General features: G+C 33.6%; 1 protein-coding gene across 8 annotated transcripts in view; it reads left to right on the top strand.

Annotated features, from left to right (window-relative positions):
• GPHN (gephyrin) overlaps window positions 1-26041 on the top strand; it is a 624681-nt gene that overhangs the window by 107746 nt on the left and 490894 nt on the right. For all 8 annotated transcript variants that reach the window (XM_065872421.1, XM_065872425.1, XM_065872422.1 and 5 more), the window contains exon 2: window positions 11946-12024. In XM_065872421.1, the coding sequence (XP_065728493.1) occupies window positions 11946-12024 (79 nt within the window). The remainder of the gene's footprint in view (window positions 1-11945; window positions 12025-26041) is intronic.

The raw sequence follows: 26041 nt of genomic DNA, 5'->3' as shown, positions 1-26041 counted from the left end.
TTTAAAACCTGACTATACCCCAAAATCTTAACTCACAATTGCTGAGACAGAAGGAGGTTCTGGTACTTAAAAAAACAAAAATTCCCTGGATGTTTCTGATGCACGTTATGGTTTGAGAAGCATTGTCCTTTACTATGGTTAATTAAATTGATTGCAGCAAACATTACTCTTAAAATTTTTTCATAATACAATGTACAATTTGTTGGGCATCTTCCCAGGAGATCTGGTGACTACTCATTTGTATTCCATAGCTAGTTATCTGATATTTGTCTTCTAGAAGAGAAGGAGCTAGAATTGCTGCTGAGCCTCCAGTTCCTTATAGAGAAAACTCCTGATTGCTTAATAGGTCTTACAAATCAGAATATTTTTGTCTTCAACAGAAGTCTCAGGACTGATTTCTAATTCCATGTGAACTGAGAATGGACAGGACTTTTTATTTATTTATTACAAATTATGATCTAATAACTTCCACAAGGTAGAAGCAGATACACACAGAGACACACAGAGGCACAGACACACACACACACACACACACACGAATAGTAATTGTTAAACACATCCAGTACACTTTACTGCAATCGAGTACTAGATTTGACTCTAAGTATCCTGGAAACCAAGACAAAATAGGAACAAAAAAAAATGTCCTGTGGATATCATTATCTGAAAAGAAGAATCATATCAGTTTTCCAGGAGAGTCAAACTTCTCTCTTAAAAAAAAGTTTGAGTAATATGCAACATAAGCAATTTATAAAGCATAATGGATAAGGTATTCAATTATGGATTTATAAAAGATATATAAATGTTTTTCTATCACTTTTACTATTATGCTTTTGTAAGGAGGTGAGCATCAGAGGTTTTTCTTAAAAGCAAGAAGGTTTAACTATTTTAAATTACATGCAGACATATTTGGTTGTTCTAAAAAGAGATAATTTTTGGTAGCTTCTTTCACTTTTCTAACAGGATTTTTCACACAGCAGCAGTTTTTAATTTTGATGAAATACAGTTTATATATATTTCTTTTTATGGGTGGTACTTCTTGTTTTAAATCTAAGAATTCTTGCCTAGCCCATAAGACTTTCTTCTGTTTTTTTATAAGAATTTAATATAATTTTACATTTCACATTTAACTCTATGATCTAGTTTGGGTTAATTTTTCTTTAAGGTGTGACACAGGTGGAGGTTAAACTTTTTTGCTTCTGGATGTCCACTTTTTCCAGCACCATTTGTTGACAAGATTGTCTTTCCTTCATTTAATTGCTTTTGTACTTTTGTCAAAAATGAGTTGGGCATATTTGTCTGGGTCTCTTCTGTGTTCTGATTTATTGATATGTGTGTTCATCCTTCTGCTAATACCACACATTGATGATTACTGTATCTATATGTCTTGAAATCTAGAAGAGTGGTCCCTCACTCTTAGTTCTTTTTCAAAATTGTTTTAATTATTCTAGTTCCTTTGTCTTTCTTTATGAATTTTAGAGTGATATTGTCCAGGTGTACAAAAAATTCACTGAGATTTTGATAGGAAGCATGCTAAACTGGATGTTAATTTGGGGAGAATATGTATTGTTACTGTGTACTGTGTTGAGTCTTCCAATCCATGAACACCATATGTCTCTCTTATTAGTTCTTTGATTTCCTTCACCAGCATTTTATAATTTTCAGTATACAAGTGCTGTACAAGATTTGTTAGATGTACTTACGAGTATTTCATTTTCTTTTGAACAATTGTAAATGGTATTATATTTTAACTTTAAGATAATGTTTTCATGGCTAATGCATAGAAATACAGTTGATTTTTATATGTTGATCTTACATCCTAACATCTTGATGAACTCACTTATTAGTTAAAGGAGTTTTTGGTAGATTTTGTGTGTTGACGACGATGTTATATGTAATGAGGGATAGCTTACTTCTGTCTTTCTAATCTGTATGCCTTTTGTTTCCTTTTATTGCCTGTTGCACTGGTTAAATCTTCCATTACTTCACTCAGTAAGAGTGATGAGAGAAGACATCTTCATTTTGTTCCTGACCTTTAGGGGAAAGCATTCAGTCTTTTTACCATTGAGAATGGTTTTAGCTGAAGATTTTTATAAATGCTGTTTATCAAGTTGATGAATTTCCTTTTTATTCCTATTCTTTTTGAGATTTTTTTTTATTATTATGGAGGGATGCTGAATGTTGAGAAATGCTTTTTCTGCCTCAGTTGAATGATCATGTGATTGTACTTTAACCTTTTACTATGTTGGATTACATGAATTGTTTTTCAAATTTTGAAACAGCCTTGCATCCCTAGAATAAACCCCATTTGGTCTTGGTATGTAATTCTTTTTATATATTGCTGAATTCTGTTTGCTGACTTTTGGCTAAGGATCTTTGGAGTCTATATTCAAATGGGAAATATTTGTGGGATTTTGTTTTTGTTTTTTGGTACTGTCTTTGGTTTCTGCATCAGGGTAATAGTGGATTCATAAAATCAATTTGGAAGTTTTCCCTCCACTTGTTTTCTGAAAGAGATGGTATAGAATTGGTATTAATTGTTCTGTAGATATTTGGTAGGATTTTCCACTGAAGTCATCTCAGCCTGGAGATTTCCTTTTTGGGGAGTTTTAAAATTTCAGTTTCATTAATAGTTGTAGGATTATTCAAATTATTTATATCATATTGGGTGAATTGTGGTAATATGTGTTTTTTGAGAAATTGGTCTGTTTTCTTTATGTTGCTAAATTTAACTCCTTTATAGTTGTTTGTAATATTCCTTTATTATTATTTTGATTTCTATGGAGTCTGTAGTCATATACCTCCTGTTTTATTCCTGATATAGGTAATTTGTGTATTCTATTATTTTTTTTTCTTTGTCAGTCTTGTTAGAGGTTTGTCAACTTAATTGATCTTTTCTCAGACCCAGCTCTTTAGGGTATGTGTCCTGGTGACAAATTTTCTTAGTTTTAACTTCATTTGAAAAATGTCCTAATTTCTTTTCCACCTCTGAAGGATATTTTCACTATATATAGTATGTAGGTTCACAGTTCTTTTATTTGAGCACTTCTGTCTTCTCTGGTTTCTGATCTCCTGTCATTTGAGTTGTTTTTCTGCTATTGATAAGGTGTAGTTTCTCTCTCACTGTTTTCAAGATTGTTTCTTTGTCTCTAGTTTTCAGAAATTTGGCCATGATTTGTCTTGGTACAGATTTCATTACCTTTCTCTTGTTTGAGGTTTTCTCAGCTTCTTGCATCTGTATGTTTGTGTCTTTTGCCAAATTTGGGAAGTTTTCAAGGCATTATTTCTTCAAATACTTTTTCAGCCTTGCATTTTTTCTCCTCTCCTTTAAGACTCAAATGATAGGAAAGTTAGGACTTTTGTTATGGTCCCATAGGTCCTTGAGGCTTTGTTTATTTTTAATTTTTTGGGGTCTATTTTTCTGTGATTAAATGTCTTTATCATTTCTGTATTGGTAACTATCAGTTGTCTTTTTTCATTCAGTTTGAGATCTTCCTGGTTCTTTTTATGACAATTGACTTTTTATCTTTTTTTTTTTAATTGAAGTATAGTTGATTTATTATGTTGTGTTAGTTTCTGGTTTACAGCAGAGTAATTCAGTTTTGTATATATATTCTTTTTCATATTCTTTTCCATTATTATTTATTACAGGATATTGACTATAGTTCCCTGTCAATACAGTAGAACCTTGTCATTTATATATTTTATTTATAGTAGTTTGTATCCGCTAATCCCAAGCTCCTAATTTATCCCTCCCCAAACCCCTTTGGTAACCATAAGTTTGTTTTCTATGTGAGTGTTTCTGTTTTATAAGTAAGTTCATTGTATAATATTTTAGATTCCACATATAAGTGATATCGTATGGTATTTGTCTTTCTCTGTCTGATTCACCTCACTTAGTATGATAATCCCTAGGTCCATCCATGTTGCTGCAAATGGCATTATTTCATTCTTTTTTTATGGCTATTATTCCACTGTATATATATGTATATATGACATCTTCATTATCCATTCATCTGTCGAGGGACATTAGGTTGCCTATTGTAAATAGTGCAGGTATGAATATTTGGGTGCATGTATCTTTTCAGATTAGAGTTTTATCTGGATATATGTTCATGAGTGGGATTCCTGGATCATATGGCAACTCTGTTTTTAGTTTTTTTAAGGAATCTTCATACTATTCTCCATAGTAGCTGCACCAATTTGCATTCTCACCAACAGTGTAGGAGGGTTCCCTTTTCTTTACACCATCTCCAGCATTTGTTATATGTAGACTTTTTAATGATGGCCATTCTGACCAGTGTGAGGTGTAGTTTTGATTTGAATCTCTCTAATAATTAGCAGTGTTGAGCATCTTTTCATGTGCTTGTTGGCCATCTGTATGTCTTTTTTGTAGAAATGGCTGTATGGCTGTTTAGGTCTTCTGCCCATTTTTTTTTTTTATTTTTTAGAAAGCAGAATTCAGTATTAAACTCCAAATTTCAGGGCTTTTTTAATTAATTAATTTATTTTTGCTGTGTTGGGTCTTCGTTTCTGTGCGAGGGCTTTCTCTAGTTGTGGCAAGTGGGGGCTACTCTTCATCGCGGTGCACAGGCCTCTCACTATCGCGGCCTCTCTTGTTGGGGAGCACAGGCTCCAGATGCGCAGGCTCAGTACTTGTGGCTCACGGGCCTAGTTGCTCCGCGGCATGTGGGATCCTCCCAGACCAGGGCTCGAACCCGTGTCCCCTGCATTAGCAGGCAGATTCTCAACCACTGCGCCACCAGGGAAGCCCTTCTGCCCATTTTTTGATTGGGTTGTTTGTTTTTTAGATATTGAATTGCATGAGCTGTTTGTATGTTTTGAAAAGCCCTTGTTGGTTGCATTATTTGCAAATATTTTCTTCCGTTTCGTAGGTTGTCTTTTCATTTTGTTTATGGTTTCCTTTGCTTTGCAAAAATGTATAAGTTTGATTAGGTCCCATTTGTTTCTTTTTGCTTTTATTTCTGTTGCCCTGGGAGACTGACCTAAGAAAACATCGGTACAATTTATGTCAGAGAATGTTTTGCCTATGTTTTCTTCTAGGAGTTTTATGGTGTCATGTCTTATAAGTCTTTAAGCTATTTTGAGCTTAGTTTTGTGTATAGTGTGAGGGAGTGTTCTAACTTCATTGATCTACATGAGGCTGTCCAGCTTTTCCAGCATCAGTTGCTGGAGAGACTGTCTTTTCTCCATTGTATATTCTTGCCTCTTTTGTCAAAGATTAATTGACCATAGGTGTAAGGGGTTTTTTGGGGGCTCTCTATTCTGTTCCATTAATCCATAATGACAGTTGATATTTTTGTTGAAACCTGGGCATTTTGGGTATTACATTATGAACTGGGATCTTATTTAAATCTTCTGTTTTTGCTGGCTTACTCACACGTTGCTCAGGCAGGTAAAGGGAGGTAGTCATTTCCTCTTTACTGCCAGGCTGGGGTAGAAGTCAAGTTCTCCATTTGGCCTCCTTTAATACTTGAGTTAGGCTCTCCACGGCACTGCTGGGTGAGAATGGTACTCCTGGCCCCCCACTGAGTCTTCAGTGATCTCTCATTGTCTAGGATTGGTCGGTGAACATATATGAGGATGGATGAATATATTTGGAAGTTTTCCCAATAACTTGAGTTTTGATATGGGCTTTAGCCAGAGATATAAAAAATAGAGGAGAGTATAAATCGGTTCTGTAATTTATGCTGTTCTGTGCATAGTCATGGAAATATGCTATACTAATGCATGTGCTAGGGATTAACATCAACTAGCTCTGTATGGTGCATGGTAATCCTGCTGTGTTCCTATAAACCAGAGATCAGTAAACTTTTTCCGTAAGGGGTAGATAGTAAATATTCTGGTTTTTGTGGGCCAAGAGGCAAAATTGAAAATATTATGTATATACTACTATCACAAGAAAGAAAACATATTTTTACAATTTCTAAAATTTATGAAATCCAAATATAATTATAATAATTAAGTGCTGTATTTGTCATACACATTTACCAATTTAAAGAATGGAATTGGGTGAGGAATGATTAGAGTTTACAGTTAGTATTTCTTGTCATCAAAATAAATTGTAAATGTTCATTTATTAATGCTGATTTGTATGGAGTGTTTTATTTTTGCGTATGTCTTTCCACTCATTGAAAAGATAGTTATTGGTGAATACTGATATCAGTCCATGAACAGATAATTTTAATGGAGCACATTAATTATCTGGAATGTGGTTTTAGAATTCTATTAAGTTTTCTTGCCTTTTAGCATGTACATTACATTGCAGAATAATCAACGTCCAATTGAAGATAAGGTGGAGGCTCCTTAGTTGCATAGTTATTAAGTGGATTTTAAAATATGAAAAAATTTCTTTCCACTTGGATCAGATCCAAAAAATCCTGCTCAAACTGTAGTTTGAACTCAGGAAACATATCTGTTGCAAATTTATTGGGAAAGGAGATTTCGCTTATTGTTCTAAATTTTCTCAGCTTGGGAATGTGTTACCTTTTGACAGCAAAGTGCACAACAGCTTGAAATTACTTAAAATTACTTAAGATTCAGGCATCATTGGTAGTTGTGAAATGGTTATCATAGTATAGGTTTTACATATTAGCATTATTTTGGCTTGTAATTTTAGGTTGGATATATTAAGAACATTACTAAATTTCCATCATGACAATATTTATCTTCAGTTTGCTCAGTAATAGTTCTTTACTTAGTTTGCATCCTTTTTAGGAGAATTCAGGGAACTTTTCTTCTAGGAGGTAGAAAATGGTAGGACTTAAACATGGAAAAAAATATAAAGTGGCATATGAGGGCAGGTAATTGGTAATAGTCAGATGTGTCTTAAAATGAATCTACTTAAAATGGGAAAAAAATTTGGTGTAAGAAATGGATTAGAGTCCTAATATTCATATGGAGTTGCAAGGGATGCTGAGTAACCATAAATATCTTGAAAAAGAAAAAGTTGGGGGACTCACAGTTCCCAATTTAAAAGCTTCTTACAAAGCTACAGTAATAGAAACAGTGTGATATTAGCATAAGGGTAGACATATAGATAAATGGTATAGAATTGAGTCTAGAAATCAGCTCATGTGTCTATGAGTATTTGATTTTTCAGAAGAGTGCCAAGGCCATTCAATGGGGAAAGAACAGCCTCTTTAGTAAATGGTGCTGGAACAACTAGATACCCACACGTAAAAGAATGAAGCTAGACTCTTACTTTCACACCATGTACAAACATTAAGTCAAAATGAATAAAAGACCTAAATATAACAGTTAAAATTTTGAAATTCTTACAAGAAAACATAGGGGAAGTTCTTCATGACCTTGGACTTGGCAGTGGTTTCTTAAATATGATACCAAAAGCACAAACTACCAAAGAAAAAATAGACAAATTGAACTTCCTCAAAATTAAAAACTGTTGTGCATTAAAAGACATCTAGAGAGGGCTTCCCTGGTGGTGCAGTGGTTGAGAATCTGCCTGCCAATGAAGGGGATACGGGTTCGAGCCCTGGTCTGGGAAGATCCCACATGCCGCAGAACAACTGGGCCCGTGAGCCACAACTACTGAGCCTGCGCGTCTGGAGCCTGTGCTCCACAACAAGAGAGGCCGTGACAGTGAGAGGCCTGCGCACCGCGATGAAGAGTGGCCCCTGCTTGCCACAACTAGAGAAAGCCCTTGCACAGAAACGAAGACCCAACACAGCCATAAATAAATAAATTAATTAATTAAAAAAAAAAAGACATCTAGACAGCATAAAGACAACCTACAGAACGGGAGAAGATATTTGTAAATCATATGTCTGGGTCTAGTATCCAGAATATATAAAGACGTCTTACAACTCAACAACCTAATTAAAAAGTGTGCAAAGAACTTAAATAGACATTTCTCCAAAGAAAATATACAAATGGCCAACAGCATATTAAAGAATGCTCAACGTCATTTATCATTAAGGAAATATAATCAAAACCACAATGAGATAATACTTCACACCCCACTGTTACGACTAAATTTAAAAAGACAGACAATAACGTCTGTGGATGTGGGGAAATGGAATCCTTGTACATTGTTGGTGGAATGTAAAATAGTGCAGCTGCTTTGGAAAACAATTGGCAAAAAGTTAAACATGGAATTTCCGTATGATCCAGCAATTCCATTTCTGGGTATATACCTCAAAGAGTTGAAAACAGGTACTCAAACAAATATTTGTACGTGCGTGCTTACTTAGCCTGTTCACAATAACTGAAGGGTGGAAACAGCTCAAATGGCCAACAAAGGGTGAGTGGATGAACAAAAGTGGTACATACATACAATGGAATATTATTCAACCATAAAGAGGAATGATTTTTCTCTGTACATGGATGAACCTTGAAAACATTATGCTCAGTGAAAGAATTCAGACACAAAATGTCCTATATTGTATGCTTCCATTTGTATGAAATATCCAGAATTATTAAATCCGTAGAGACCAAAAACAGACTGGTGGTTGCCAGTGATTGGGGGAAGGGAAGGGAGGATTGGGGACTTGCTGCTTAACGGGTACCAGGTCTTCTCTTGGGATGATGAAAATGTTTTGGAAATAGACGTGGAGGTGCACAACATTCTGAATGAGCTAAATGTCACAGAATTGTGCACTTTAAAATGGTTAATTTTGTGTTATGTGATTTTCATCTGAATAACAAAAAATATAGAGATCTATCTTAAAAAAACGAAACCAGGAATTATGGAGTTAGTCTAATTTTTCTTATATCAGGTATTAATTGAACTATCTGATATATTTTCAAAATAAAAGGAATTAAGTGCTCATATTTTTTGGTATATTTTAAAATTACAGCATAATGACATTTTCCACTAAACCTTTAACTTTCACACTGTGATCATAGAAAGGGACAATTTTTGAAAAATACATATGTTCCTAAGAACCAGCTCTTAATTTTGTGATATTAATCATTGGAACAAAGAGCATAGTAATTCCTTTTGTTGGCATATACTGGTGGGGGGGAAGAACAACAAAAAAATATGATGACCAAACTGATTGATTTTGGTGTGATTTACACATGAAAAAAGTATGTTCACTAGCTTCTTAAAATCTACCATGTTCTTATTTATAATTCAAAAGCAAGATTTGTTACATTGGTGAAATATATTTTATTTTATATTTTAAATATATTTAAATATTTTAAATATATTTTATTAAAAATAAATATATTAGGCAGGTAGAGTTTCAGAATATTTGTTAAGAAACTATTGAATTTCTTTAGATTTCTTGCTCTGTTTTAAACTTAAACTTTGGATGAGATATGAACGTTAGAAAGTGCCTCCTTTAGCAAAATTTATTTTCACTAGCTGACTAATAAGCCTTTATAGGAGCAAAGGTTTATTCTATTTTAATTAAGCCTCCCAAACTTTCAGGCTCTTGAAGTTTTAACTAAGCTCTCATATTTGCCAAATTGGGCAAGAAACTTTATGAGAACAAATTTTATGATATAATATATTATAATTTCAATATTAGTTCAACGCAGCTGGAAACCAACTTTTCTTATAGTGTGGCAACATTTTATTTTTTTCCTTTTGGCCCTAATTAGGAAATGTTGTAATGAGCATTTGTGTTAAAATTATGAAGAGCAGGAAATTTGTCTCGAATCAATAGGTTGAGATCAGTGTCTGTTAAATATGGAGAGAAAATTATATATTGATCAAAATTACCTCATTGTGAAAAAAAAAGTAGGGGATACCTTTTTGGAGTTAATAATAAAACTGCAAACTTGATTTCAACTTCAGATCCTTTAAATGCATCATTATATACGTTTTTTATTTATATTAGAGGCAGATTCAGATTTAGGGAGCTTATAATTTTGAGCTGTAAGAAAAGGGAATATAAAATATGAATAAAATATTAGGTAATGGATTTTTGAAAGGGACAAGGCAAGTGTTCTTGTTGCTCCTTGTGAAGATTGAAAATGGCTAAGAGATACATAATAAAACTGTTAAATTGAAATAGGAAATAATAACTTAATATTTATGCTTACAAATACAAAACTTTTATATGAGTAAAATTTTATTTCACCTTTAATTTTGGGATGGATATTTTATCAAGGTATAGACTTAGATTCTAGATATTCCCCCAGCATTTTAACTATATTGTTCCATTGTCTTCTGTATTCCATAGTTTATGTTGGACGCTCAGCTGCAAGTTTTATTGTTTTTCCTTTGAAGGTGATGTGTCCTTTTTTTCCCCTTGCTGTTTTTAAGATTTTCTTCTTATCTTTGATTTTCAGCAGTTTGCTGAGGGTGGTTTTCTTTCACATTTTCCAGTACAGGGTTGGCTGTATTCCCAGAGTCAATGAGTGATGTATTATATCAGTTTTGGAATATTCTCAGCTGTTTTTTCTGAAAGTATTACTTCTTCCCCATTCTCTCTCTTCTCAACTACAATTACATTAGCTGTTTGATTCCAGCATGTCTCTTATGCTCTGTTCTTTTTTTTCTTCTTCTTCTTTTTACTTCAGTTTGGATGCTCTCTTCAAGTTCATTAATTCTGTGTTTTGCTGTGTTGAGTTGGCTAAAAACCCACCCACAGATTTCTTAATTTCAGATACTGTATTTCTCAGTTCTAAAATTACTATTAGATTCTTTTTCACAGATTTTAATTCTCTATTGAAATGTGAAAATTTTCATCTACTGTGAACATTTTTTGTATATCTTCTTTAACTTACGGTTTTCTTAAAGTCCTTGTCTTCTAATTGTGTATTGTCTGTGGGTTGGCATATACTTTCAACTGTTTATTGGTCACATTTTGTCCCCTTTCCTGTACTTTGTAATTATTATCATATACCAAATACTGTCTATACTAGGATAGAAATTGATGTAAATGTTATTTTCTTTCAATATTATATTAGAAAGAAATGATTACGTGTTAACCGTCTCAACTCAGCCACAAATTGAGCTGGGTGGTTTGAGTGACAGCTTTAGATATACTCAGTGTGCCTCTGGTTTTAAATGTCTTAAGGGCCAGACCTGTTGCATTGCAGTTATTCCTCTGTGCTGTGGCTTTGTACTAATATACTATGAAATTGTTGGAGATTTTACTCTACCATTTGGCTTCTGCCCCCTTTTACTCATCTCCCCTCTCAAGGTGGGATGCTTTTGATTGAGAGCAAATATCTTGAGGGGAGACCTATTGAAATTCTGCACTGAAAGTGGTAGGCTCCATCTGTTGTAGTGTGACTTTAACTCCTAATCACTTCTGCAGTGCAGAAAACATTATTTGCCCTGTGTCCCATTCTCTTCTCCTTCCCCCAGAACTTCTTGTACAGTCCTAGGCCCCAGCAAATCTCCCAGAAGAAAACTGTCTGTGTCTTGTGGGTCCCATGGGATTCCAGTCTGTCATTGCCCGCCCAAGAGCTATCGCAAACTATGCTGGTTTCTCTTTTCCCTGGTAGTGTCCCTCTGTCTGGTTCTTACGTCTAGATGGTAAATCCTCCCAGTAGTGAAACAATCAGGAGGCTCAGCTTACCCAAGAAGAGATAGCACTTTTCTCCTAGTTTATCCTTTTTGTATCCAAAGTTCTCCATTGTCTTTAAAAATATGATTTTGGGGGATAGTTTACCTTTTTTTGTTTTTCTAGTTGTTGTGGAAGCAGTGACTTGCCACTATGGACTGGTAAATTAGTCTTGTAAAAGTAAAATAAAATTTAGACCCGTATGTTTATTCTTTTATATATTGTATTTATATAAAGTCTGTGTGCTTAGATTATTGATGTTATTGAATGTTAATATTTGCTGTTTAATCTACCAGGCCCAGAAATTGATCATTCTTGATGTTTAGAAAAACCCTATCCAGAGAACCAATTTTAATTTCAAAATTCCTTTTGGACAGTAATAATTTAAATGAAATGTAAACAAAAATTAACTTTCTTTTTCTTTCCCCTTTTCCTGTTTAGTGAGTGATAGTTGCTTCAGGAATCTTGCAGAAGATCGCAGTGGGATAAATCTCAAAGATCTTGTACAAGATCCTTCTTTGTAAGTATTTGGTTTTCAGTATTAAGTGTAAATTCAAACTTTATGATTTGTGTGACTTTTTCCGGAAGAGTTGTAACAGAACTGATTTAAGGTTGAGTAATTTCTTGTTTTCTGACAATTTGTGTTACATATAGTGAAGCACATAGAACAGTTTCAACAGAAGTGAAGTTATGGAACACTTTCTGTTTAGAAATTGAGGAGATTTTAGAAGAAGAGATAAAGTTGTGATTAATGATTGACTTTCAAAGAGTATCTACTAATGGTTGATGATATCTTACCAATGTGGCAGTAGATAGGAAGGGAAGATGATTAGTAGTTGTTTTGCTTGGGAAGGCAAGACTGAATTTGTTTACATCAATTTTAAGCTTTTTTGAATAATTTATACTAATCATTTGTAAGTATAATTACAAATGTAAAACGGTTATTTGTAATAACAATATACTTGACTGTATTGAATATATTTCTGATGTTTTACATTAGAACACTATGTATAGCACAAGATTTTTGAAGAGTTTTGTAGGTTTCAATTTTTAATGTTCTGGCTAATGAGTCAGTTCCATTCTTTATCAGAACATATTTCATATCAGAATATAATGTCATTTTCTATTTTTATTTCATGAATCAATTTTTTTCAGTTTTATATTAACTGCAAATCATGCATACTATCTTCTGTAGGAAAATATCCTTCCAGTAAGATCACCTTTTATTAAAAAAACATTCAATACTAGTTAAGCCCTGGGCAGCAGGGAAAGAAAATTGAGTGTGGGCAGATGCTTTCTTTAATGATACTTAATGCATTCAGTAAAATATATTATAACAAAAAATTACTCTTCCACATCAGATGTAATCTATACTCATCCAGATTTTACTAGTAATTCATTTAAAATTGTGTGAGGAATAAAACACAGGAGTGTGTTGAACCTGAAGGTTATTGATTTCATAATGATTTTCCAAGTCATTAAAAAAATATAGTTACAAGACAGAATGGTGAAAATGATTGAATATTGAAGTTATTGTAATGAACTCATTATTGTAATGAGTTTTGAAATGAGTTTCCAATCCCAATTCTCTAATTTTTTTTAATGTCTCTCTTTTCCTCATTCAAAAGGATTGTCAATATTCTTTCTCCATGATTTTTATTGAAAGGAAGATTGATAAGTTGTCCTTTCAGTTCTATAAATATTTAATGAAGAATAGAATTGTTCTATGTGGATATAACTATTCCTAGTAAATGAATATTGAATAACATGTGCATGAGGATATGGGAAGAAGCTTTACAATATCATTGAAAGATGTCACCCATTTGGATAAAATAAATTATTCCATTGTATTATTTGTAAGGTATATTTTTGGTACAGTGGGATTATATATCTTTTTAATGCAATGTTTTTGGAAAAAAATGTGCTTATATGGACTTCAATAATATAAAAGCTGTGGAGAATATACTTGAAAATTGGATTATAATAATGAGTTGTAGTGTTTTGAAACACTTTGGTACTTCTTCCTAGAATGTAGAATAATATTCATAATGTCACCTATCACTAAAATAGGAATTTAATCTTAGAGAAAATTTCTAAGAGAAATTTATCTCAGATCACTACTGCATTGAGTGGACAAAATAATTCTAAGTCTCTGTTTTAAAGTAGCTAGATAGCTTAATTTAACATCATTCTCTTAACTTGGCATTAGTCTCTTGGCATTAGTCTTGAATGTAAGAATTCAGTGAGCAAGAATTTGTCTTTGCCCTTGACACTTGGATTTGGAAAGAACTTTTTTCTTAATAAGAATTGTCAAAATGTACTATTAATGACTGTAGTTCATTTTTTAAAGATATATTTCTCACTTGCTGAAATTCTGTAGGGAAAGAAATGCCTGATGTGGAAAACGAATGTGTTTTTTTCAGTTGTTATGATGGGAAATATTTTATTTTGAGTTACTATTCTATAGCAACATTAACTTAGTACATACCTTAGTACATACCTCTTGTCTGGCACAGACTCCCAGACTTTTGATGTAATTCTTTACTGTTTGTTCATCAGTTCATGTATACTACTTTTTGGTTCTATATGAATTGTTTATGTTGTAACATTAAGTAGAAAATATTTCGGAAATAACTTTTCTGCAAAAATCCCCTCAAAAAATAACTGGCATTTGATGAGTACTCCTGACTAGTGTAAGGGTTGCTAAAATTGTATAATATGTTATTTTAATAAATGTTCCAAATAAAAAATATTATTAGAATAAGATATGTGTATTGAATGAATGCTCTATGTTAATATGCCTGGCAGATTTGTACTATGCTTCACCTACGTGAGCTCCTGATGCTGAAAGGAGTTGATGTGTGAAGAAAAATTAAGTACTGTGTTTCAATCACTAATACTGTGAGAAAGGAAGACAGAATAAAGAGAGAAGGAAAAAGTAGGTTGAGAAGAACCCAGGCTAATCTGATCAATATTGACACTCAGAATGGTGTGTAGAGTGTCTTAATCAGATAAATGAGCAGGTATGGAATATCTGTGGACAAAGTATAGTAATAAAACCGAGTTGTATGTGTGTATATGTATGAATGAATGAAGTTTGAGAGGTTTACTGCCACAGAGGAGAGCAAAAGGGCAGAACCAAAAATGACTACTTTATACTCGTATCTATGGCAAGCTGATGGAATAACGTGATAGATCCTCTGTAGTTTATCTAAACTGTGTATAGTACACAACCCAAGATTTTTAGTAAAATCATTGTAGTAAAAGTAATTATTGGGCTTGAGTGAACTGAGTGAGCTATATTGTGTGAACATGATGAAGGAGGGATGCCATGGGAGAAGAAAAAAAAATAAAGTTGTGACTCCCTAAGCAAGACTTTCTGATCTTGTTACTAACTTTTGATTTGTTGTAATAATGAGAGCAGAATCTGACTTGTGGCAAGGTTGTGGTGAGGGGAATACATGACAAGCTCTCTTCTTTGGGTAGTTACTCTAAGAATATTTGTTTCTGTCGTAGTCTTGTAGGTGTTACGTATAAGACCAAGTAGAGGAACTTGACTTTCACTTTTTGCTAATAATGTGCCTAAAGATTTGTTTGACTTAGTAATTTGCATGCGTGTTAAATTTTGAAATAAACAATTAACAGTTTTAATTACTTATCTTCTATTTATGATTATAAACATTTTAAGAATGATTTCCTCTGCTGTATGTATAATTTGTCAATTTGAGTTGTTTTATGAGATTTCTTGTATTAGTTGTGGTCTTCAATGGCACATTGAAAAGTGTCAAATGTAGCTTGATGTTATGTTAGAAACGTATCTAATGTGGTACGTAATTTTCATACATACAAGAAACTATTAACATGGTATAATTAATTTTTGTTCTCTTTAAGTGGAAGGTTATGTGCTATTTAAAGCATGAAAATTTTTGCTTTTTCTTGTTATCTATGCTGGAGAGATGACTATTATATGAAAAAGAGATACTGTATATAGCATACAGGAGATACTGTATATAACATACTTTAAGTTATATCAGTTGTGTTCTCTATAGTGATAATTCTCAAAAATGCTTTCAAATTCCCATTGTCTATTTGCTGAAGATGAAAGATAAAACATATTACCATATTTATGCTTTAGATTTGTTATTGCTTATTTATAAACTATTTAGCAGAGATAATTATGTGAACTCAGATTCATTTATAGAAACTATTAAAAGCTGTTTAAGAATCAAAAGAGGAAATGTAACATAAGAATGAAAAGGACTAATAGAAATTGAATACCTCTTTGTGCTACTCATTGTGTTGATGCTGATTGTGTGTGTGGGGGGGGTGTTATAGATGGATGTGCCTTGTTTGTTTAATTTGCAAAAGCTCTTAAAAATTTTGGTGCATCGTAGATATGTGATATGTAAATCAGAGGAAGAATTGTTTAATTCATAGAAGAATTGTCCATCTGTGAATACTAGAAATATAATTCATAATGTAGGATATTAGTAATTTTCTTTATAGGGCAGATAGGGAAGGTTTATATTCCTTGAAAATTTTGCAAAACATGACAATTATGTCAGTCTTTGTTGTTTTTCTTTCTGTTACTCAGAATGTATTTTCAGTTGCTTCAGTAATGTTAAGATTTTGAAAACTATTTTACCAAATTATGACCTCTTGTGATTTTTAAGAAAGGATGATTCAATAAAATAGAAATCTTATTTATAAATTCTGGATAAATTGTATTATGGATGAGGAAATACTTCTTGTCAATATTCTTGGTGTTTTTTTTTAATTGTGGTAAAATAAGTGTAACATAAAATTTACTGTTTTAACCAATTTTACCATTTATAAGTGTACAGTTCAGTAATGTTAAGTATATACACACTGTTGCAGCCTATCCCTAGAGTTTTTCATCTTGGAGAACTGTAACTTTATACCAATTAAACAATAACTCCCTGTATTCCCCTCCTCCCAGCCTCTGGCAACTACCGTTCTTTCTGTTTCAGTAGTTTTGGAATACTCTAGGAATCTCATAAGTGGAATCATGCAATATTTGTCTTTTTGTGATTGGTTTATTTCAGTTAGCACAATTGCTTCAAGGGAGTTCCAGCATGTGTCAGGATTTCTTTCCTTATTAAGGCTGAGTAATGTTCCATTATATATATATATATATATCTCTCACAGTTTTTTTACTTATTCATCCATTGATGGGCACTGAGTTGCATCTACCTTTTGGCTGTTGTGAATAATGCCGCTCAAAACATGGGTGTGCCAATATCTCCTTGAGACCCTGGTTTCAATTCTTTTGGATATATACCCAGAAGCAGAATTGCTGTATCATATGGTAATTCTGTTTTTAAGTTTTTGAAGAACTTCCATAGTGTTTTCCATAGTGGTTGCACCATTTTATATTCCTGCCAACAGTGCATAAGTGTTCCAATTTCTCCACTTCCTCACCAACACTCATTTTCTGTTGGTTTTTGTTTTTTAATATAGTAGCCATCCTAATGGGTGTGAGGTGATGTGTTCTTGGTATTTTTAATTGAACTTCACTTCTTTTATCTTTAATAATTTTGATGCAGCTCATCTAGAGAGTAAAGAAAAATAAAAGGTACTCTCTCTGATTATTATGATACCTCGGTACCTTGTGAAGTAAACTGTGTTACTTAGTCAGTAAAATAGAAATTCTTTTCACTATCATTACAAAGATTATAAAGTACAAATACATCCAGGGGAATTTCATAACAGTATCATTTTAATCAATCTTCCTTGTTATGTATTGTATTACTTGTCTTGTATTAATACTTCTCTTTGTTATACCTAATCTTTAAAGGATTGCTTTTGGGTAAAAAATAATTTTCTTTTTTAGTTAGAAGGTGCCTGATTGGAAATGCAGCATACTAATTAAATAATAACAAAAACCTGCTAGTTGAAATGTATTTTGATAGTATAGATCATTAGTGTTTGATAATGGCATTTAATGTTTAAGAACAAAGATAAAATTGGACAAAATAGTTGTATCTGATTGTAAATTTCTTAGACATGAACATTTTATTTACCTTTATGTGCTTCTTTACAAATTTTACCACCTTTGGTGGAAGCTATTCTTTTCATGGTCCTGAAACACAGCCTCATCCCCCTGAGGATGTATACTTGTCTTCACACTACAATCTGATTGAATGATATTTTGGTCCCTTGGATCATGACATTAAACATGAAGGAAAGGCAGGATTGCCGTCTGGAAAGCAATCATATCTAAATATAGCCTGTACTTATCTGCTGGTGTTAAGACAGGTTGCCGTGGTGAACTGAATTTCTTAAAAATGCCAGTCAACAGAAGATAAACTGGTTTTTGAAGTGGTTATTTTCCATAGAGCTGTACATTCTCATACTGCAGGTAGATGATTTTAGTTAATGTTTTTTACGGCTTATTGATTACATTTCAATTTTAATGTTTTTTATGGCTTGCTTATTAAATTTCAATTTTAGAGTATCTTTGAGACCTTTAATACATTAAAAAAATATTTCTCTTTAGCTTTTTTAAAAAATTATTTTATTTTTGGCTGCATTGGGTCTTTGTTGCTGCATGCGGGCTTTCTCTAGTTCTGGCGAGCGAGAGCTACTCTTCTTTGTGGTGCATGGGCTTCTCATTGCGGTGGCTTCTCTTGTTGTGGAGCACTGGCTCTAGGCACGCAGGATGCAGTAGTTGTGGTGCGCGGACTTATTAGTTGTGGCGCACGGGCTTAGTTGTCTGTGGCATGTGGGATCTTCCCGGACCAGGGCTTGAACCCATGTCCCCTGCATTGGCAGGCGGATGATTAACCACTGCGCCACCAGGGAAGTCCCAAGAGACCTTTAATTATTAAACAAAATATGAGTTTTTATATTATCCTTTGTTTTTCTTAAGATAAATTCCATTTGATGTGGAAATGATTTTCCCAAGGACAGCATTTTAAACATTATTGATCATTCATTTTGCTCTGCTGCCAATAGTTCTGCTAAATCTAAGACAGATACCAAAGCTGTCTTGTCTGTAGTAACATCTCTAACTGTAAGTTTTTATCATTTTTAATCAGGTTCTTTTTTGGATTATATGGTTATTAGACTGTAAAGTATATATTTGGACAGTACAGCTTAATCTAGGCTGGTGCTAAGGTATTATGGTACTGTGCTCTATGTCAGAACTGCAAATCCAAAGACTTTGGATTATACTTTACTTTTAGAAGACTTTCTCTCATTTCCATCATTCCGTACATTCCTGGGAATGTATGTTACAGTTTTTATGGGTTCATTTGTTTAAAAATTTATTTAATCAAAACACTAGTAGATGTTCATCTTACATCCTTCAGCAATTAGGTTTAATTGACATTGTTCCTGTAATTAAGGAACATATGATTGAAGATGGATAATATCTGAGTTGTCTGCCTGAGGCATATAGATGACCAATCCAGTATTAGAATTTTTTAATGAAATAAATAATGTATTGTTTTAATTAGTTGATTCTTTCATTTTCAGGGTACAGACACCTAAGTCAAACTAGCTTCAAAAGCTAATTTGTGATTTGATTGGCATATGTAACTAAGGAGTACTTCTCAAGGAATCAAGAAAGAGTTTCAGAAACCAGATCAAGGGTGGGAGCCTCAAAGAAGAGAATTAGAGGGTTTGTGCAACTGGTTTTGTTTCTCTCACTTTCCTTCATCATCTCTTTTGGTTTTTCTTGGCTTTATTCTCACTTACGGCAGTCAGGCTTTCTCCATGAAATGGGCAAGATGGCTGATAACTTACTGTAATTCCCTTCCTTCTAGCTTCATGATCTCTCTTCACTTCATCTCTAAAACATAAAATCTCATGGAATAATTCTGATTTTGTTAATCTGGTCATGTGTCCAAACCTCAGCCAATCACTGTGGCCAGGGGTATAGGCTATCTTGACTTACCAGTCATGGGAGGGATGCCTGTGGTCAGAATGGTGGAATACCCTAATTAAATGAGAGAGAAGATAGTCCCAGAAAAAGAGTGATAAAACTAAGAGATGTGTAGTGTATTCAGTCTCAGCTGTTAATTTAAGGACAAATGTATACATTGTCAAGAATTGTTATTATTTTAAAGCAGAACATTTTGCTTGCCTTCCCATATCATCTCAATTAGATAGGTATTGGTAGTAATAGCTATAATAATTTTAAAGGAGTGCATAGTTCAATTAATTGATAATAGTTGTTCCCTATTTCCTGATATTATTTACTGTTTATGTAGTACACACACACAAATGTGAAATGACTCAGATGAATTTATTACATTAATTACAACTGGCTAGACAGCAGGTGGAATAATAACAGATTATTTCTGTCTTTCCATACTTTCTTCTTTCTTAAAAAGAGAAACGTTACCGCTATCAGTCAAAAAAGGAAAAGGAGTCAAAGATTCTCATTCCCCTTTCCATTGTAATACCTTAACTGAGGAATATTATTATAGAGGCATATAAAAGTTTAATGGGAGCACTGACAAAGTATTTTAAAAAGAGGTGATCCTTGAAATGAAGCTTTTGTTAAGGAAAAAAAAAAAGCAGGAAAGGAGGAAGGGAGGGAGCAAAGAAGGAATAACAGAGAGAGAGGGAGAGAATGATTGATTATGAGAATGAATAGAAACTCCAGGGGTATGTTACACTTTTTCGAAACTCAGTTTGGCTGAAGATGAATGAGAGTCTACGAGATTAAAACTAGTGATTAAAACAAAGTTTTGATATCCATGTATTTCGTTTATCAAGAACACATTGATATATCTGACACTGATGGTCAGAGTGAAAAAATGAATGATTGCATTGTCTACTTATATTAGTTTTATATTGCTGTGTAACAGATTACCACAAACTTTCTTAGAACAATACGTATTATCTCACAGTCAGGATTTTGGGCACAGTTTAACTGGTTCCTTTGCTCAGGATCTCCCAAGATTGCAAATCTAAGTGTTGGCTGGGGATTGCATTTTCATCTGGAGGCTTGACTAGGGAAGATTGCTCCAAACTAGTTCAGGTTGTTAGCAGAATTTGTATCCTTGTGTTGTATGAATCCTGCTTTTTGCTGGGAGTTGGCTAGTTTCCATTTGCACCTTCCATCATCTTTACAGTCTATTACCCACTACATTGAAATTGCCTTTTCTGCATGGGAATCATACTCAATTAGTTTAGTTCTGTCAATTTAGAGATGTAAAACCTAAAGCTCAGCTGAGTTGTGATTTATCTAAGGTCCTAAAACTACATGGTGATGGGCCTCCTGACAACCAGGCATTGCGTTCTTTCTACTCCTCGCCTTAGTTTTGACTTTCTTGATTTTGTTCTCACATTAAAAAAAATTTTTTCCCCAGTTTTATTGAGATATCATTGACATACAGCACTGTGTAAGTTTAAGATCTACAGCATAATGACTTCACATTTGGTTTTAGTTTGTATTGCTGCGTTTATTAAAAATATGATGGAATAACATCTTAGCACTGGCCACCTAGGAACTGACATTAAAATGTTTGAAAATATTTTTTTCTATATGGCTTGTAGGTATATGACTTTTGATCATTTAATTGTTCTCTCACCCTGAACTTTTATATATATATTTTTTCTCAATTTTTATTAGGAGGAGGTGGAACAGAATTTTTGTTTCCTTTGGTTATGGTTTATGTTGGTATCTGCAGAGACTAAACGTGAGATTGAAAGTGAGATTTAACACCTGCAAAGGAAAAGCCTCGATGAAAAAATGACAGTTGAGTCCTTATATGTGAACTCCTTTTGGATTTTTCAGTGGAAGATTGTTGGTTGTTGGTTGGGAAGACAAACAGGCAGGTAAAGAAGCTTGCTAATCAAAAGTCTGCCTAAGTATGCTTCCCTAATGAGTTTCCTAAGAAACACCTGCTTGTGACTTAGCCCACATTAGGAAGAAAATGACAAAAGAAAAGCTAGGAGAGACCCATTTATTTCTTTTCTAGATGTTTTAAGAGTTTAAAGTTTTAAAATACTATTCTTTGAGAATAAGGAGAATTAAATTACCTTTACCCAGCTGGGAAAACGTCCACAATACTAGACAATTGGGCAGCAGTTTAAAGGAGACTAGCCCTTGCTGCCCCTTCTTTCCACTCCTACCTGGTCACTGTGGTAAATGTTAACTACCCTAATCTTTTTTTACCCTCCGAGAGAGATTAAATGAACGTTAAGAAGGAAGCCTAAATTTTAAATTTAGGGTAATCCATTTAGGGAGGAAGGCTGGTTGAGCTGATTGAGCTTGGATTTTTTTCCTTCCTGGAGTCCTCTATGATCTCCCATGTGCTCCTCCTATATGTTGCCTAAACTTCTATCATAGCTTTTTACACTATATTATCATTGTTTGTGTATGTACTGTCTGTATTTCTCAATAGATTATAACTTACTTAAGGGCAGAGACTGTTCATGTTTAATCTTATATCGTTACCACCTACCACAATAGACCCAACCAGACATATTCCTTAAATAGTTGAGTGAAGGAATGAATGTGCGATTTAGTGACTAAATGAAAGAGAGGGTAATGGAAAGAGTAAGAGAGTAACAGACTGAATGTATAGTGAATATACATTGGCAAAACCTGCGTTTTCCCCATTCTTCAGGCAGTTCTAACATTCAGCCCTTTATTGGTGTTCAATACAAAAGTCTACCCTTTGTTGACCTAATAGCTGTATTTAAACTTTGATCAGCATTGGTTCCTTCTGCAGTCTCAGTATCTTTCTAAGTGTGTATGACATAAATGAGAGACCTAACTCCATGAGCAAAAGGAGTCACTAATCCTCATGGTTTTGATTTATAGGCAGTTGCTGTTTAGAATACTGAGAAGATGTTGCCAACAAAGGATTCCATTTTTTCCTGATGAAATCGAGGAAGATCCCTGAAAGCATTTTCAAAATTGAATCTGTTTCTGAACAGTTCACTTTGAAAATAACTCTCATAGCATAATTTTGTAGAGGAAAAAAAATAACTTGAGTAATTCAGTCTTACTTTAACTTGTTTCTTAAAAGACAGTAATTTAAAAAGTAAGTTAAGATAGTATTTTTCTTTTCTGTAAAGTTGTATCTTATCTTTCCCTCTTTTATAAATAACTAAGAGCATAGTCAGACGAAAAATATTTGAGTTGCACTTTGTGAGGTGAAGTGACATTTATATTCTGGTCAGACTTTCACTTAGCCACCTGGCATTGAGTGCAAATTTTTATAGTTCACTTAAATTGGAAGCAAAGTGATATTAAGTCTTGACATTTTTTAGCAGAAAAAAATGAAATGTAAATAGGGTACTTTTTAATACTTAGTTTAAAACATTCTTTTCTCCTCTATCATTAAGTCAAGAATTTAGAAGTGCTTAAAAAATAACTAATGAATATTTATTGAGTATATACTATGTGTCATTTAATATGGTAGGACCTGGAAAATAATGGTAAATAAAGCAGGCATGGTCCTTGCCATAATTTGGGGGACAGTTTTTAATAAAATGGACTTCAGGTTACTCTTTCTGTTTCCAGAATACCTTTATAAAGGACAGTGGTTTGGGAAGGTGTCAGATATTGCTAAAAAGATGTAATCCAAAGGTCAGTTGTGTGTCCTAATAAAGTATATTACATTCTCAAAAGGGTAGAATTAGATCATTTATTATATATGTTATTTATAACTTTTAAATTTAGTTATTTCATTGATTTATTCACACCAGTGATTTAGTCAGGATAATTGGATTTGAGAAAGCCATCCAGAACAAGCTGTAGTTTGTCAGTGCCTCACTGAAAGTGTAATGGAAAAACTGAAGACAGTGTTTTAGATTTGATCTGGCTATCACTGAAGAGATTAAGACTTGCTGAAATTGTCTGTTGCACTTCTAATTCTTTGTGAATTTACTTTAACTTTTTTTTTTCGAGGGAGTGGGGAGCAGGTAGGGAGCCTGAACAGAAGAAGCATTATCCTCCTCTCCTAAGGATCTTTTTAATGTCTAGACAACTTTATTCTTTATTGAGATCTAAATCATATACCATACAGTTCATCCATTTAAAGTGTACACTTTAATGGGTTGTTTTAAAATTTTTATTTTATATTGGAGCATAGTTGATGAACAATGTTGTGTTAGTTTCAGGTGTACAGCAAAGCTATTCAGTTATACATTTACATGTATCTATTCTTTTTCAAATTCTTTCCCCATTTAGGTTATTACAGAATATTGAGCAGCATTCCCTGTGCTATGCAGTAGGTCCTTGTTGGTTATCTGTTCTGAATACAGCAGTGTACATGTCAATCCCAAGCTCCCAATCTGTCCCTCCCCTCCACCCTTCTCCCCGGTAACCATAAGTTTGTCCTCTAAGTCTATGAATCTATTTCTGTTTTGTAAGTAAGTTCATTTGTATCTTTTTTTTTGATTCTGCATATAAGCGATATCATATGATATTTGTCTGACTTACCTCACTTAGTATGGTGATTTCCAGATCCATCCATGATGTTGAGGTTGGCATTATTTCATCCTTTTTAATGGCTGAGTAATATTCCATTGTATATATGTAACACATCTTCCTTATCCATCCATCCGTCGATGGACATTTAGGTTGCTTCCGTGTCTTGGCTACTGTAAACAGTGCTGCAGTGAACACTGAGGTGCATGTATCCTTTCGAACCATGTTTTTTTCTGGATATATGCCCAGGAGTGGGATTGCTAGATCATATGGTAGCTCTATTTTTGGTTTCTTAAGGAACCTCCATACTATTCTCCATGGTGACTGCACCAATTTACATTCCCACCAACAGTGTAGGAGGGTTCCCTTTTCTCTGCACCCTCTCCAGCATTTATTGTTTGTAGACTTTTTGATGATGGCCATTGTGACTGGTGTGAGGTGATATCTCATTGTAGTTTTGATTTGCATTTCTCTAATAATTAGCAATGTTGAGCAGCTTTTCATGTGCCTCTTGGCCATCTGTATGTCTTCTTTGGGGAAATGTCTATTTAGGTCTTCTGCCCATTTCTTGATTGGGTTATTTGTTTTTTTGATATTGAGCCAGATGAACTGTTTGTAAATTTTGGAGATTAATCCCTTGTGGGTCACATCGTTTGCAGATATTTTCTCCCATTCTGTGGGTTGTCTTTACATTTTGTTTATGGTTTCCTTTGCTGTGCAAAAGCTTTTAAGTTCAATTAGGTCCCATTTATTTATTTTTGTTTTTATTTCCATTACTCTAGCATATGGCTTGGAAAAGATATTGCTGCAGTTTATGTCAGAGAATTTTCTAAGAGTTTTGTTGTATCTGATCTTACATTTAGGTCTTTAATCCATTTTGAGCTTATTTTTGTGTATGGTGTTAAAGAATGTTCTAATTTCATTTTTTACACATAGTTGTAGAGAAGTTGAAGAGATTGTCTTTCCTCCATTGTATATTCTTGTCTCCTTTGTTGTAGATTAATTGACCGTAGGTACATGGGTTTATTTCTGGGCTTTCTATCCTGTTCCATTGATATGTATTTTGGTTTTTGTGCCAGTTCCATACTGTTTTGATTACTGTAGCTTCGAAGTCAGGGAGCCTGATTCCTCCAGCTCTGTTTTTCTTTCTCAAGATTCCTTTGGCTATTCAGGGTCTTTTGTGTCTCCATACAAATTTTAAGATTTTTTGTTCTAGTTCTGTGAAAAAGGCCATTGGTAATTTGATAGGGATTGCATTGAATCTGTAGAGTGCCTTGGGTATTATACTCTTTCTGACAATATTGATTTTTCCAATCCAAGAACATGGTATATCTTTTCATCTCTTTGTGTCATCTTTAATTTCTTTCATCAGCATTTTATAGTTTTTGGAGTACAGGTCTTTTGTCTCCTTAGGTAGGTTCATTCCTAGGTATGAATAAACCTAGGAGTTATTCTTTTTGATGTGATTGTTTCTTTAATTTCTCTTTCTGATCTTTAGTGTGTAGAAATGCAACAGATTTCTGTGTATTAATTTTGTATCCTGCAACTGTACCAAATTCATTGATGACCTCTGCTGGTTTTCTGGTAGCATTTTTAAGATCTTCTGTGAATAATACTGGGTTGGCCAAAAAGTTTGTTCAGGTTTTTCCTTAAGATGTTACAGAAAAACCTGAATGAAGTTTTTGGCCAGCCCAATATTAAGTAATTTGCAGTGACAGTTTTACTTCTTCTTTTCCAATTTGGATTTCTTTTATTTCTTTTTCTTCTCTGATTGCTGTGACTAGGACTTCCGAAACTATGTTGAATAAAAGTGGCAAGAGTGGACATCCTTGTCTTGTTCCTGATCTTAGAGGAAGTGCTTTCAGCTTTTCACCATTGAGTATGATGTTAGCTGTAGGTTTTTCAAGTATGGCCTTTATTATGTTGAAGTATATTCCCTCTGTGCCCACTTCTGGAGAGTTTTTATCATAAATGGGTGTTGAATTTTGTCAAAAGCTTTTTCTGCATCTATTGAGATGATCATGGTTTTTATTCTTCAATTTGTTGATGTGGTGTGTCATGCTGACTGATTTGTGGATATTGAAAAATCCTTGCATCCCTGGGATAAATGCCACTTGAT

The sequence above is a fragment of the Phocoena phocoena genome, chromosome 2, assembly GCF_963924675.1.
Source record: "Phocoena phocoena chromosome 2, mPhoPho1.1, whole genome shotgun sequence".
NCBI lineage: Eukaryota > Metazoa > Chordata > Mammalia > Artiodactyla > Phocoenidae > Phocoena > Phocoena phocoena.
This window is presented reverse-complemented; position numbering and strand designations above follow the sequence as displayed.